Source organism: Castanea sativa, chromosome 1, assembly GCF_040712315.1.
Source record: "Castanea sativa cultivar Marrone di Chiusa Pesio chromosome 1, ASM4071231v1".
Lineage (NCBI taxonomy): Eukaryota > Viridiplantae > Streptophyta > Magnoliopsida > Fagales > Fagaceae > Castanea > Castanea sativa.
Genome location: NC_134013.1, coordinates 91,486,207 through 91,500,325, shown reverse-complemented (window position 1 = coordinate 91,500,325; position 14,119 = coordinate 91,486,207). Strand labels below are relative to the sequence as shown.

At 36.1% G+C, this 14,119-nt stretch overlaps 1 protein-coding gene and 1 pseudogene across 1 annotated transcript; one reads left to right on the top strand and one right to left on the bottom strand.

The window, feature by feature from the left end:
- The first annotated feature begins 2,047 nt into the window (after positions 1-2,047).
- On the top strand, positions 2,048-11,335 carry LOC142636770 (leucine-rich repeat receptor protein kinase HPCA1-like). Its single transcript, XM_075811067.1, has 19 exons — positions 2,048-2,194; positions 2,493-2,613; positions 2,718-2,789; positions 3,134-3,208; positions 3,310-3,381; positions 3,739-3,900; positions 4,180-4,254; positions 4,970-5,041; positions 5,142-5,213; positions 5,337-5,405; positions 5,597-5,671; positions 5,854-5,925; positions 6,099-6,233; positions 6,398-6,882; positions 6,960-7,106; positions 7,199-7,335; positions 7,569-7,788; positions 8,456-8,691; positions 10,353-11,335. The coding sequence occupies exons 1-19, from the start codon at positions 2,092-2,094 to the stop codon at positions 10,809-10,811; spliced, it is 2,859 nt and encodes a 952-aa protein (XP_075667182.1). The 5' UTR covers positions 2,048-2,091; the 3' UTR covers positions 10,812-11,335.
- Positions 11,116-13,740, bottom strand: LOC142637246 (uncharacterized; annotated as a pseudogene).
- Between the last annotated feature and the right edge of the window lie 379 nt (positions 13,741-14,119).

Here is a 14,119-nt window from a genome sequence, read left to right as displayed (position 1 = left end):
TTCTTTACTGGTAGCTTGTCTCTTGTGATGAGCTTCACTTCAGTGTCACTCAGAATTATTTTCAGTACCGTGTGTTTTTGCCGTGATTGACGCCAAGGTAGAGAGAAGGAATTATGTGTTGGAATTTTCCCACTACTCTGAAGCACACTTTTCCAAGTCCTTGGTTAGAGTTAGAGAAGACTCTTGCCGTAAGGGGTAGGACTCAATCTCTCTTCATGAACAGCTGGAATCATTTCCAGATCCTCATCTCATCCAATTTTGGATTATAGTTATATTGGATTAATTCAAAACTCTCCTTTACAGTGGGACTTTCTGTCCAAATCCTCATCTCATCCAATTTGGACAGAAAGTCCCATGTCTCATTTGAGGAATTCTGAGTCTTTGAATGTTGCATAGTTTTTAATGGGAGATTTTCTAAGGCTTAGTCCGTGGACGTAGGCAAATTGCCGAACCATATAGAGTCTGTTTGGATAGAACTTATTGCTGAAAATTGAAAACTGAAAACTGAAAACACTGTAGCAAAATAATTTTAAAATGTGTGAATAGTATCGCGAGACCCATTTTTAATGAAAAAGTGGCTGAAAAGTGAAATTTGTGGGTCTGTGAACAATGCACGAATGTACTGTTCACGAAAGACTTGGTCAACAACTGCGGCTGGAAAGAAAGAAAAAAAAAAAAAAAAAAAAACTGAAAACGCGAAATGGCAAACGCAAAACGTAGACGCCGAATCCAAACACATTCATAAATTCTGTCTTATTCGTGTGATTATTTTTTCTTTCTCTATTTTTGTTTTCTCACAGGTTGGGAATTTCGTGTTAATATCCTACAACTTCTGGTTGGCAAATTCCATTCAGACTTGAGGCTAAGAATTTTTCATATTTTGAAAGGGAAGTCAGGACGTGTTGAATGCTTCTGTTCTTTACTGGTAGCTTGTCTCTTGTGATGAGCTTCACTTCAGTGTCACTCCGAATTATTTTCAGTACTGTGTGTTTTTGTCGTGATTGACGCCAAGGTAGAGAGAAGGAATTATGTGTTGGAATTTTCCCACTACTCTGAAGCACACTTTTCCAAGTCCTTGGTTAGAGTTAGAGAAGACTCTTGCCGTGAGGGGTAGGACTCAATCTCTCTTCATGAACGACTGGAATCATTTCCAGATCCTCATCTCATCCAATTTTGGATTATAGTTATATTGGATTAATTCAAAACTTTCCTTTACAGTGGGACTTTCTGTCCATATCCTCATCTCATCCAATTTGGACAGAAAGTCCCATGTCTCATTTGAGGAATTCTGAGTCTTTGAATGTTTCAGCGGTGTTTGGTTTGTTATTTTGTCTGTTTTATAGTAGTAATATTCAGATGATGGTGTCAACTTTGTCATCTAATATAACTATAATCCAAGGTTTAATGAAACCTCATCTAAGATTAGCCTACTAAAATTAGTCATTTTGCATAGACAGTTTTTAACCTAGCGTGCATTTGGCTTCAAATTAAAAAGACAGTTTATTTTACTATTCAGTTTATTTTTGTTAATATTCCTAAACCCTATTGCACTTTTTGGTATTATTCATAAGTCCCACTATATATATATATCCCAACCAATTAAAATCAAGCAATATGTGATCATGACTGGTGAATTGTACCTGCATTGCAATTTATGTGAACAAAGAAGTTTCTTCCAAGTTCTTATTCTTATATAGTAATACTGGTTAATGTGTAAGAAACAGTTGGTTACTAAGGGGGTGTCGCTTATTTTACTGAAAACTAAAAACTAAAAACACTGTAGTAAAATAATTTTTAAATGTGTGAATAATGTCATTAGACCCATTTTTAATGAAAGTTTGCTGAAAAAAGAGGTTTGTGGACCCCGTGAACAGTGCACGGGACCTATTGGAAAGCTGAAACGCGCTTCTCACAAAAAAAAAAAAAAAAAAAGCCAAAACACAGACACGTTGGGAATCATCAATATCCAAATGGGTACAAAGTTTACTAGCTATTGAGTTTTGTCGAATTATAACTTTACTCAATATATTAGTTGGTTTCTGAAAGATTTATTATCCAACAAGATAAGGTCCTCAGAGTTAAGAGGTATCGATGCCTGTTGTTTGTTTAGTAACGGTACAAAGGAGTCAGCTGTTTCTGCTGCTTGTTTTCATCATACTTTCAGCTATAGCAGCCGAGACAGAAAATCAGGACTGTAAGTCCAGTCCATTTCAGTGTCTTCATGTTAGTTTGTGTAACTATTATATTATTAGTTTGGTTGGAATATGAACGAATGTTATATTATTTTTTTGGTGCAATATGAGGGACAATGCTTTTGTAGTTTGCACAACTATTTGGTTTGCTCAATACCATTCTCATATGGTTGGTTATTTGGTGGAACTTGACACTAGGAAATACCTAGTCAACACCGAGAAGACTATCTCCAATAAAGAGGTTTTTAACTATTAGATCGCACTGTGATAATTTTTGAAGTTTTTAAAATCCATATGCAGATGTTGCTCTACTTTCTCTCAAGGATATATGGCAGAATACACCACCCAATTGGGTGGGTTCAGATCCTTGTGGCAAGGGATGGGAAGGAATTGGGTGCACAAATTCACGTGTGACCTCCATGTAAGCTTTCTGCATGGTTTTCGCTTTCTAGTTTTTGTTGGCACGTTTGCTTGTTCATGAAAATTCCAAATTTTGGTATAAAGCTGACTTTTGTATTATTTCAGAACGCTATCAAGCATTGGTTTGACAGGCACCCTGTCTGGAGATATCGAATTGTTAACTGAATTAAAGACCCTGTATGTTTTCTATGTTCTCATTGCCTTTGTTATTTAGTCCTCAGATTCAATTTCCAACAGATATCTCTGAACCACCATTCCGCTACTAGAAACTGCAGAGCTCAAAAATATAAAAATTCACTGCTAAATGTTTGTGGATGATTTCTCTGGCTCATGGTCATGGAGACGTGGACCTCACAATAGCCAATTTAGGCGATTATATCACAAAACAATGACCGAAGATTTTACTTTCCTTTAAAATTTCTTAATTAAATCAAATGAAAATCTCCATTTATGATGCTTATTTGGTAGTAACTTGATCAGTAAGTTTAGTAATGCATTCCTGATTAGCTTCTTTCGTATAGGGATCTATCTTACAACAAGGGCCTGACAGGAACACTCCCACGATCAATTGGGAGTTTGAAGAAACTATTGAACTTGTAAGAAAATATTGATTTTTGTTAACAGTCTGTGCTGGAACTCAAGTTGGGTGGTAAAGATCTTCCTGATTTACAATGTTTCTTTCTTATTTGCATATCAGAATCCTAGTTGGTTGCAGCTTCTCAGGTCCTATTCCTGACACAATAGGATCTCTACAGCAGCTACTTTACCTGTAAGGATCCTGATTTTATAAGTTTTTCAGTAAGTGAATGGATTAATTGGTAGCATATTTTCAAAATAGGATCCCCATCCCGTAGACTAACCATAAGAAAAACGGTATGTTTTACTGCAAAATCCAATATGAATTAAATTCCTTATAGATGCTATCTTCCATATAATAAAGGACACTACTTTAGATGAAGGGTCTACTAGTAAGTCCTGAAAATCTAGAATCTAGAATCTCTGTCTCTAATTTATGTTTGTATATGTTTACACATATAATTCACAGTGAGATTCTATTTTTAGTGCAGTGAAATGACATGGCTAACATACAGTGAATTCTGAAACACTTCATTGCTTTCAACTGCAGATCTCTGAATTCTAATCAATTCAGTGGACAGATTCCACCTTCCATTGGTAATCTATCCAATCTTCTTTGGCTCGATCTAACTGACAACCAGCTTGATGGACCCATCCCTGTCTCTAATGGGAGCACACCTGGTCTTGATATGCTAGTTCATGCCAGGCACTTGTATGTCAACTCTCTTTGTGATTTGATCTTGTTAGAATAATGGTTAAATTATTAAATTCACTTTTGAAAGAATTGGTAATATATCATGGTATTAGAGTAGGTGGTCTTGAGTTTGAATCTGTCTTTGCTCTACCTCCCATTTAAAAAGTTTAAAATACTGCATGAATTAAGTTTTTGGGACAATCAGTAATTTTATCAAAACAAATGTGTTATTCTCATCCTTTGAATTTATTTTCTCCAACTATGACAACCATTTTATATTTTGTCTCTTATCTACAGTCATCTTGGACATAATAAACTTTCAGGAAGGATCCCACCTCAGATTTTCAGCTCAAAAATGGTTCTGATACATGTGTAAGACTAGTTATACCTCTAATATCTTGAATCTCTAGGTATAATTTGAGTTACATGAGAAGATTATGCATTATTTGGTTACCTCAATAATAAGACTGGTGAAAAAATACATAGAAAGTGTTAACAATGTTAAAATGCATATGAATATAGGAAATATATATCTAATATCCCCTCCTAAGTTAAATTATTTTTCTGTTTCATGTTCAATCATTAATAGCTTCTTTTGCATGTAACACCCTTTTCTTTTATTTTTTTAGTTTTTAGGGAATAGGTATTGACTCTTTAAATTTCATCTTGATATATTGTAGTTATGTTAAGCATAATATTTTTTTAATTTGCAATAGTGTCTCTTGAATGAAGAGAATACACAGATGCTGATATGCACACACTCGTGGAGAGTAGATGTTTTGCAACATCTTTTGCATTTTAACAGAAAACTAACTTTGTTGGATATACACATGTGAGTGAAATCTCATATTGAATAATAATGACAGAAGTTTTTTTTTTTTTTTTTTTTTTTTTTTTGTTGCTAAAAAGCAAGAATAGTTAATATAATATAGTTGGGCCCAAACTCATCGTCTTTAACTTTTGGGTTAAGTGGTGTGGTGTCTCCCCAACAAACTTGGAATTTGTTCCATATGGGTATCCTGATTGTAATAGGAAACAGTTCTAATTTATACATTACTTTCTATCAACTCATTGATTCTTCTGGCAGGCTTTTGGATGGCAACCAACTGACTGGCAGCATTCCTTCCACCCTTGGACTTGTGCAAGCCTTGGAGGTGCTGTGAGTATCTGTCACAAACTCCGGAAAATTCACCAGAGATTTCTATTGGCTATGGATTTCTGATAAGTTATTGTTGTTTAAAATTTGTTTTTGGCTATAGGCGCATTGATGGAAATGCATTAAGTGGACCTGTTCCTTCAAACTTCAACAATCTTACAAATCTTAATCAGATGTAAGAAGGAAAAAGAGACAAGCCAAATTAAGCTATATATTTGATTGAGAAATGTTATTATGACCTGGTGTGGAACAGGAAACTTTAAAAGGCTTGCTTTTTGATGATATATAGTTTTTTCAGGTTCTTGTCCAACAATAAACTGACTGGTCCTCTGCCCAACCTTACTGGCATGAACCGCCTCAGCTACGTGTAAGTAATAATGACATTACTAACATCTGAATATCAATGTTAGTGTGGGCTTAAGTAAATCGTTTGTTAGACTTATCCAAAAAATGATCATTTAAGCCCTTACAGCCCACCAAAGAAGATGCTCAGTCGCCTAACAATATCTAGTTCTCTTGGTTTTGAGTTTCATTTGTTGACTGAGATGAGTTTGGCAGGGATATCAGCAATAATACCTTTGATGGATCAGATGCTCCTCCATGGTTCCCAAACTTACAGTCTTTGACAACATTGTATTCTCTCTCTCTCTCTCTCTCTCTCTCTCTCTCAATGTGTGTGTCTCTGCTCAAACATGCATTTGTATGAAACAAAGGTGTTTATTTTTCCAGGATATGAGGAGAAATGTGCTTTTCATTTTGGCCTCAGGTTTAAATTATTCAGTACTGAAGTAAAACCTGTCTACCTTGCATGGCAGAATAATGGAAAACACACAGCTTCAAGGACAATTTCCAGTTGCCCTATTCAGCTTACCCAATCTACAGACTCTGTGAGTATCAGGCTATCAGCTTGTCTAAAGTAGCATTACACTCATTGCAATGGATGTTGAGAAATCCAAATTGAATAAATTAGTAATTCCTTTGTATGAAGCCTAACGAGGGTAGTCACACTCATCGCAATGGATGATGGTTATAAGGCAATTATTCTGACATGTCGTAACAGGGTACTAAAGAAAAACCAGCTCAATGGCTCCTTGGTTATTGGCACCACCCATAGCAACCAACTCAAACTCATCGATTTGCAGTTCAATTTTATTTCTCACTTAGAAGGAATGGAAGCATACAACGGTACATTGAAGTAAGATGAATTTCCTTAGCAACTTTGGCCCATTCTATTTTATAGTATTAAAAGGACCAGCTAGTTTTTTTGGAAGCTAAATTTCCAGGAAAATGTACTCATTGTTCTATAGCCTATAATAGTTATGTCTCATTATTGTGGTAACACTGTATTATCTTCTACAGACTGGAGGACAACCCAATCTGTGGGGTGACAGGAAATCTAAATAGTTACTGCAGAGTTTCCCTCTCCAGTGCCTCATATTCAACACAAAATGTTCATTGCGACCCTGTTCCCTGCAGTTCAGATCAGAGTTCAAGCCCCTACTGTAGGTGTGCATATCCATACACAGGAATCCTCTTCTTCGAAGCTGTGTCCTTCTCAGACTTGGGGAACAATACTTACTACAACATACTTGAGGGTTCTCTCATGCATTCTTTTCACTCCCATCAACTTCCTGTGGATTCAGTCTCTCTAACTCTGAGTAATTCCACTACGACTTCATCTGAGTACCTTGAAGTGAAGCTAAAAGTCTTTCCTTATGGCCAAGTTAGTTTCAACCGAACGGCAATTTTAAGTATTGGGTTCATGCTTAGCAACCAGACTTTCAGGCCACCACCACCTTTTGGACCTTTCTATTTTATCGGTGATCAGTATGAGAAATTTACAGGTAATTCTGTGTTTAAATGATAATAATTTGTGTGTTTTTTAGTAATTATCTTGACGCATCTCTCTTCATGCCAACAGAATCAAAAAAGTCATCAAGAAGTAGATTTGTGATTGAAGTTGTAGTTGGCGGTTCCATTCTGCTGCTGGTAATACTCCTTGCAGGGGTTTATGTTCTCAACACAAAGAAAAGAGCTGAAAGAGCAATTGAACACACCAGTCACTTTTGTAAGATGGGTTTTTGTTTATATTTTGCACTTTTTGGCTAATCATATGAGATTTGTAGGGTTTTTTTTTCTAATTCATGTCAAATAAAGCAGCACAATTGGACCAGAGCAGTAGGGGAAGTGGTGTTATTAAGGTAAAAGGTGTGGGATGGTTTTCCCTTAAAGAGCTTGAGAAATACACCAATCATTTTTCAGTAGCCAATGAGATTGGGTCTGGCGGTTATGGGAAGGTCAGTTTTGATTGTCCCTCAGTAGTGTATCTTATAAATGTATGTCTGGTAAAAAATTGAAAACTGTTCTTATCTTTCCAATTTGTATTGCTTTTTTCCACTTCAATTCTTCTTTTATTTTATTTTTCTTTGTTTTCTAATTAAGGATAGCTTCTGAACCTTCTTCCTAATTATGCAAACTATTGCTGTCACTGAGTGGTCACTAAATCTCTTGTTTGTCTTCATTTTTACAGGTTTATCGAGGGTCTCTTCCTACTGGGCAATTGATTGCCATTAAACAGGCAAAAAAAGAATCTAAACAGGGCAAGCTTGAGTTCAAAACTGAGATTGAACTTTTATCAAGGGTCCATCATAAGAATCTTGTCAGCCTTCTGGGGTTCTGTTTCAAGAAAGGTGAAAAAATTCTGGTGTATGAGTATGTTCTAAATGGTAGTCTAAAGGATAGTCTCTCAGGTACTTTCCATCCATTTTACTCCTCCACTCAATAAGAATTCTAGTATTTATTGAGACTTCAATTGCGCACTTAATCTATATATAATGAATTCTTCAATTCACAAGCATTTGTATTTACCATTAAGCCAATAATTTTTGGGCCATATACCTTTCATCTACCTACAAAATTGATAGAAAAATCAGATAGTAGCACGACCATAAGAAGACTTCTGTTGTTTTCCAATATGCCCTCATCCAAAGATGACATGAGAGGAATTAAATAACTTGGCAAATACTATGATTTGTCTAGCCTAACTCTGATCACTTCTCCCCAAGAAAATAGAATGAGTTTCGGTAGACAATCCCTCATTAGAATTCTGCCAAAGAATTTGATGACTCTATGCTGAGGGACCCAAACCCATACTTTGTAACAATCCGGGCATCAGAATTGTACAACCCATCCAATATTAGGGTTTAACTTTTCAAGTGTAACTCATTTTCCAGTTGCAAAATTGAGATGCAGACATCTAGCTTGACTTGCATCAATGAAGTAGTCGTTAGATTCTTGTTTCTGTATTAGTACATGATGAACCATCCTAGAAACTCAAACAAAGATTTTGAAGGCAAAAGATACAGATTCCTAATTCTTCTTTCTTCCTAATTGACAACTTCCATATTGTCTATGTAGGGAAGTCAGGAATCAGGTTGGATTGGATGAGGAGACTTAATGTGGCCCTTGGTGCAGCCAGAGGTCTGGCCTATCTTCATGAATTTGCCAATCCACCCATTATACATAGGGACATAAAATCAAACAACATCCTACTGGATGAGTCATTTAATGCTAAAGTTTCTGATTTTGGAATCTCCAAGCCAATGGCTGACAGTGAAAGCAGTCATGTAGTCACTCAAGTTAAGGGGACAATGGTTAGTTCAGAATCTTTTAACCTTTACTTCAGAAAAAATGTTGCATTTTTCTATGTTATTTAATTGATAATATAAGCATCAGATTCTGGTCAATCCAGAAGCATTTGATAATGAAATAACTGGGTCAGGATTTGAACAGAAAGTCATCCCAATGCTCTCTGGTCCTTGTATAAAAGTATTACTGGATTGTACCAAATATAGAAATGACTCATTCTTTAGCTAGGCATCTGCTCTAAAAGAAAATAGCTCACTTTCAATGGATTTTCCTTGTGAAAAACTTGTAAAATAATAAAAGGAAAGCAAAACAATACATAAATTTTGACATGATTTGGCAAACTCTATGTCTACATCCAGCAACACCAGACAAAACTATCCACTATCAATGATAATTACAACCAGTCATAAACTCTCATAAACCTCACAAATATAAACTAACCCAAATACCCAATACACCTAAAGGTGCTTTCATACTAACGTACTAGACAAAGCTTATTCTCTAACTCTCTTGCTAGACAAAACTTTGTCTTCTAATTAACTCCTACGCACACAACAACAGGCTACACCACAACTCTATTTATGAGGCCTATTGCTCCTCATTGTTCTTCTAGCTAATATAGAATTCCAAAACCTCCAAACTTATTCTTTCATGGGCTGGACTTAAAAGTTCTAACTTTTGCAAACCCAATAAGAAAGAAAGGAGATCCCAAAAATGTAAATGATAATCGACTATAGTCAAATATTTGCTCTAAAGTAATACTCTCTCTGTCCCAATTTGTTTGGCCTGTATTCCATTTTGGGATGTCCCAAAATGAAGTCTTCTTTGAAAAGTCAATGAATAAATTTCCTAACATACCTCCACTTTATTTGAAAAGCCAATATCCCTCCCTCACAAAAATTTAAATTAAAGATGGTAGTTTTGGAGACTTGTACATTTTATGTAAAAGAAAATGCATTAAATAATGTTCTTTAAAAAGTTGGATTTTCTTAACATGCCAAATACGGAGGGAGTAGCAAGATAAATATGGTTAATGGAACATTCTGTAGAATTTTCAGGTAGTAGAAAGATAAACATGGTTAAAGGAACATTTTTTTAAGAATTTTCAGGAATACTCAAGTTGAGTTTTCTGAAATTCCAGGTGGAACTTCTGGAAATGTTTTAAGGGATAAAGTAGATAAATGTGAAGATTGCTGCCTATTTTTTCCCCCTCTTTTACTGAAGTTCTAGGCACAGCCATAGGCAAGGGCTTCTTTTTTTTTTTTGGCTAACACACACACATACATGAGGCCTTAAACTGATTAAGAAAACAAAGCAGCCAGTAGGAGCTGTTCACCACACCAACTATATCTTGCATAAAAATTTAAGGAAATGTTATAGTTAGGGCAAGCATTTCTTGCTGCCTACTATTACTGCCAGAACCACCATATATTTGGAGGGGAAGAGATTTTCATTTAATGATCCCACATTCTCCCATTGCAGAGTAGGGGTGGTTTCTGTTGGACCATAAGAGTACAAGTATGAGTTTGTGGAAGTTTAGGCATTCTTGATTTCCAATTACTTGAAGAAGAAAAGCTTATGTTTCAATCTTTTTGTCTTATTATTATCTAAATTTCACAAAAATACATCAACATCTAGCACTAAGAATGGATTTTATTAACTGCAGGGCTACATGGATCCAGAATATTACATGACCCATCGGTTGACTGAGAAAAGTGATGTATATAGTTTTGGAGTGCTAATGTTGGAGCTGATAACTGCAAGAAAGCCAATACAGCATGGAAAATATATTGTGAGAGAGGTGCAGGAGAAAATGGATAAGACAAAAGATTTATACAACCTTCATGAATTTCTTGACCCAGCCATTGGTTTGGGAACAACCCTGAAAGGTTTAGAAAAGTTTGTGGGTCTGGCAATGAGGTGTGTGAAAGAAGCAGGATCCGACAGGCCTATGATGGCTGAGGTGGTTAAAGAGATTGAAAACATTATGGAGCTTGCTGGTTTAAATCTCAATGCTAATTCCACATCCACTTCTGCAAGTTATGAGGAGATAAGAAACGGGAGTTCCCACTATCCTAACAGTAGTGGGACCCTTGATTCTAGTGGAGTATACCTTCCAAGATAGAGCCCCCATTGACTCTCATTTTACATTTAGAATGTTGAATTTGTTATAAAGTTAAATGATTAAATAGTAATGCATTACTGTAAGAACTAAGAAGATGATCTTTTGATCAATCATAGTTACTTTTAGAAACGAATGAGAAAAAGGATGTGATGGGATCACTAATATAAACAACACTTGTAATTGCATTCATTATTACTGCCAACTTAATAAGGCAATGAAACCATGAAAACTTTAAATACAGTATTCAAAAATAGAAAAAATAAAAAAGAAGAATAGAAAGAACAACCTAAGATTGTGGCATTTTCTAGCTCAGGAAGCCCTTAGCTTTGAGGCTCTCCACTGTGTCCCGGACAGCATCTTCAACCGGAGTGAAGACCAGACCCAGATCGATTAATCTCTTTGCTGCATCTTGGCATGCTGTCAATCCTGGCTGAGTTTCCCCACTAAACCTGTATGTAATTCAAGTTATAAACTTCCGTCATTCAGAATCAGATAAAAAAAATTTAATTAGACAAAAATGATGTTTTTCTAGATCTGAGAAGGATCAAAAAGTACAAAAGGCTGGCAATACCAAGGATAACTTCCATTTTATTTTATTTTATGTACTTTTTACTTTATCTCAAAGCACTTAAAATCAGAACACCAGATTGTCCCGTTTCCTTGTGACATACATTGCCAACTATCCCTGCTCCCACTTACTAAGCGATAGAAACGACCTTGGTTGTTCTTAAGAACAAATTATAACAAAGCTGGTCATAAAAGCCTTTTTCTTTGAGAGTAATCAAGGTCTTTCATTGAGAAAATGTCGAGATACAATGACAATCAAAATAATCATGTATTGTAGGTTTAAATATCATCTTCAAAAATCATAAAATTTTGATTATCTACTACCACTAGAAACCTACACAGCTATTCAAAATCACAGGTTGCTCAAGATTTAGCACAACTGATTATAGATCCACATTTTCAATTATGTTAAAAGAGAAGACAGACAACATCAGCTTGAACAGCTGCTCATTTTTCATGGTTTTGGGTCACCAACTCAACCATTTCATAAGAAAGACATTACTTTTGCTGTATATATCTCTCTACTATAACAGCTTTAGCACATTGACTAATAGAAGTATAACCCATTTTCTTTTCTTTCTAAATCACTAAAAGCGTGCGTTACACTAGGAGTCATGCTCTTCCCATCCACGTCTTCTAAAATCTAGTGTGCATTTTCTAGCTGTCCTTTGTTACATAGGCCATTTATCAGAACAGTATATGTAATGATGTCTGGCACAATACCCTTGGAAAGCATCTCCGAGTAAAGATCTGATGCAAGTGGTAATTTCCCATCTTTTAACAATCCATCAATCAATGTAGTGTACATTTGTAAATCACATGAAATTCCCTCATTTATCATTTTCTTATGCAAGTCAAGGGCTGCTTCCATGTTATCTAGATTCCTAAAGCCACCAATCATGCTATTGTACACAACTGTATTTGGAGACAAACCGACTTCACGAAGTTCAGAAAAAAGTTCACGTGCACTTTCCATGTCTAGCCTTTTGTAAAACCCATCAATTAGAGCGCAATATGCCATAACATCCAATTCAAGACCCTTGCTTTTCATCTCATTCAGCATTTTCAGAGCAAGATCAATATTATTGCTTTTGCAAAACCCATTAATCAAGCTGGTGTAAGTGACCACATTGGGGGAAATTCCACTTTCACACATCCCTCTATAAACAGACAATGCAGAATTGATGGCACCCTCCTTGACGAATCCATCTATAATGCTATTGTAAGTCAAAAAGATGGGAATGAAACCCCTCTCAACAAAGTTCTTCAACATCTCCTTTGCCTCAAATGTGCAGCCAAGTTTGCATAAACCATTGACAACAGTGTTAAATGTGAAGACTGTTGGAACAATATATACACCCACCATTTGTTCAAACACATCAAAGCCACGTTCAATGTCATCTTTCTTAAAATATCCATCCATTAAAACAGAATAAGTTATCACATTAGGTTTTAAGCCCTTTTCTATCATCTCCAAAAATAAACTATTTGCAACATCCATATCCCCCTTTCTGCAGTGGCCAAGTATCATGTTGTTGTAAGACACTACATTAGGTTCCACACCCTTGCTAATCATTTTTTTTCCATATACGTTGAGCCTCATTTACCTTACCTTTTTCAGAGAGCCATGACAAAAGATTATTATATGTAAAAACATACGCAATTCCACATTCGACTGCCTCACCAAACAGCTTGAATGCAATTTCCAGTGACAGAGATTTCAAGAACCCAAGTATTAAGGAATTCACATTGAAGACACTAGGCTGAATACCCTTTTCTTTCATTTGGGTGTAAAGCTCATAGGCCTTTTCCGTGTTCCCATACCTACCGCACCATTCAATCAAAACTGAGTAAGTAACCTTGTTCGGTGAAAGTCCATCCTCACCAATCTTATTGAACAAATCCAAAGCACTATCCAAATTCCCTTGCACGCAATACCCCTTCATCAAATTTGTCGCCACAACCAAATTCATTGACTTCCCACAACTAACCATCTCATCCTTAAGCCTCAATGCCTCTACCATATTCCCATGCTTCACACAAGCTCCTATAACACATGTATGCGTAACGTACCCTCCAAAGGAACGCATCCCATTTCTCTCATCTCCTTCAATAACACAAAAGCCAAACTCAAATTGGGTTTCTTACAAACAGCCTGAATAACAATACTATGCTATACACTTCCGCATCAAGTTCTATCCCTTTAGCTAAAACACTCCTCAGGCTTTCCGTCCTTGAAGCACGCACGCATCATCACATGTACAGTATAGCAATTGCCACTAATTCCTCTACGGATTATGTAAAATGCCCTACCCATGCCTTGCAAACGATTATTTGTGATTAGACTGTGCCTACATACCATCTTATTGTGCAATTCATGTATTTATTTCACCAAACGTGTTTCTTTCTCCTAAGCAACGCAGCCAAAAGAATATTGATATATGGTACCCAAGGAATTATTTCACTCTCGAACTCAATCAATTCTATTATAACAAAGCACAGCATCTTCAATTCTATTAGCTCTAACATAACTATTCAACAGATAATTAAAAAGGCGCGAATCCAACAGGGAATCAAAGCTGTTGGCGCATTCGACTAAGTGATGGAAAAAAAAAAAAAAAAAACAGTCGGAGCCGGAGCTGAATCCCCAACAACACACTGAGCAAGCAAGCTTTTAGCAAGTTTTTGAGTCTCCGGAAAGGCCACCAAAATGTGAAGCAAAACACAGAAAGCATGGACGC

What these genes read in the sequence shown, in the direction of transcription:
- LOC142636770 (XM_075811067.1), top strand. Translation starts at nt 2,092, where the DNA reads ATGCCTGTTGTTTGTTTAGTAACGGTACAAAGGAGTCAGCTGTTTCTG. An exon ending in GCATACAACGGTACATTGAA is followed by an intron (nt 6,234 to 6,397) that starts GTAAGATGAATT and finishes TATCTTCTACAG; the next exon opens with ACTGGAGGACAACCCAATCT. An exon ending in CTCAAGTTAAGGGGACAATG is followed by an intron (nt 8,692 to 10,352) that starts GTTAGTTCAGAA and finishes TATTAACTGCAG; the next exon opens with GGCTACATGGATCCAGAATA.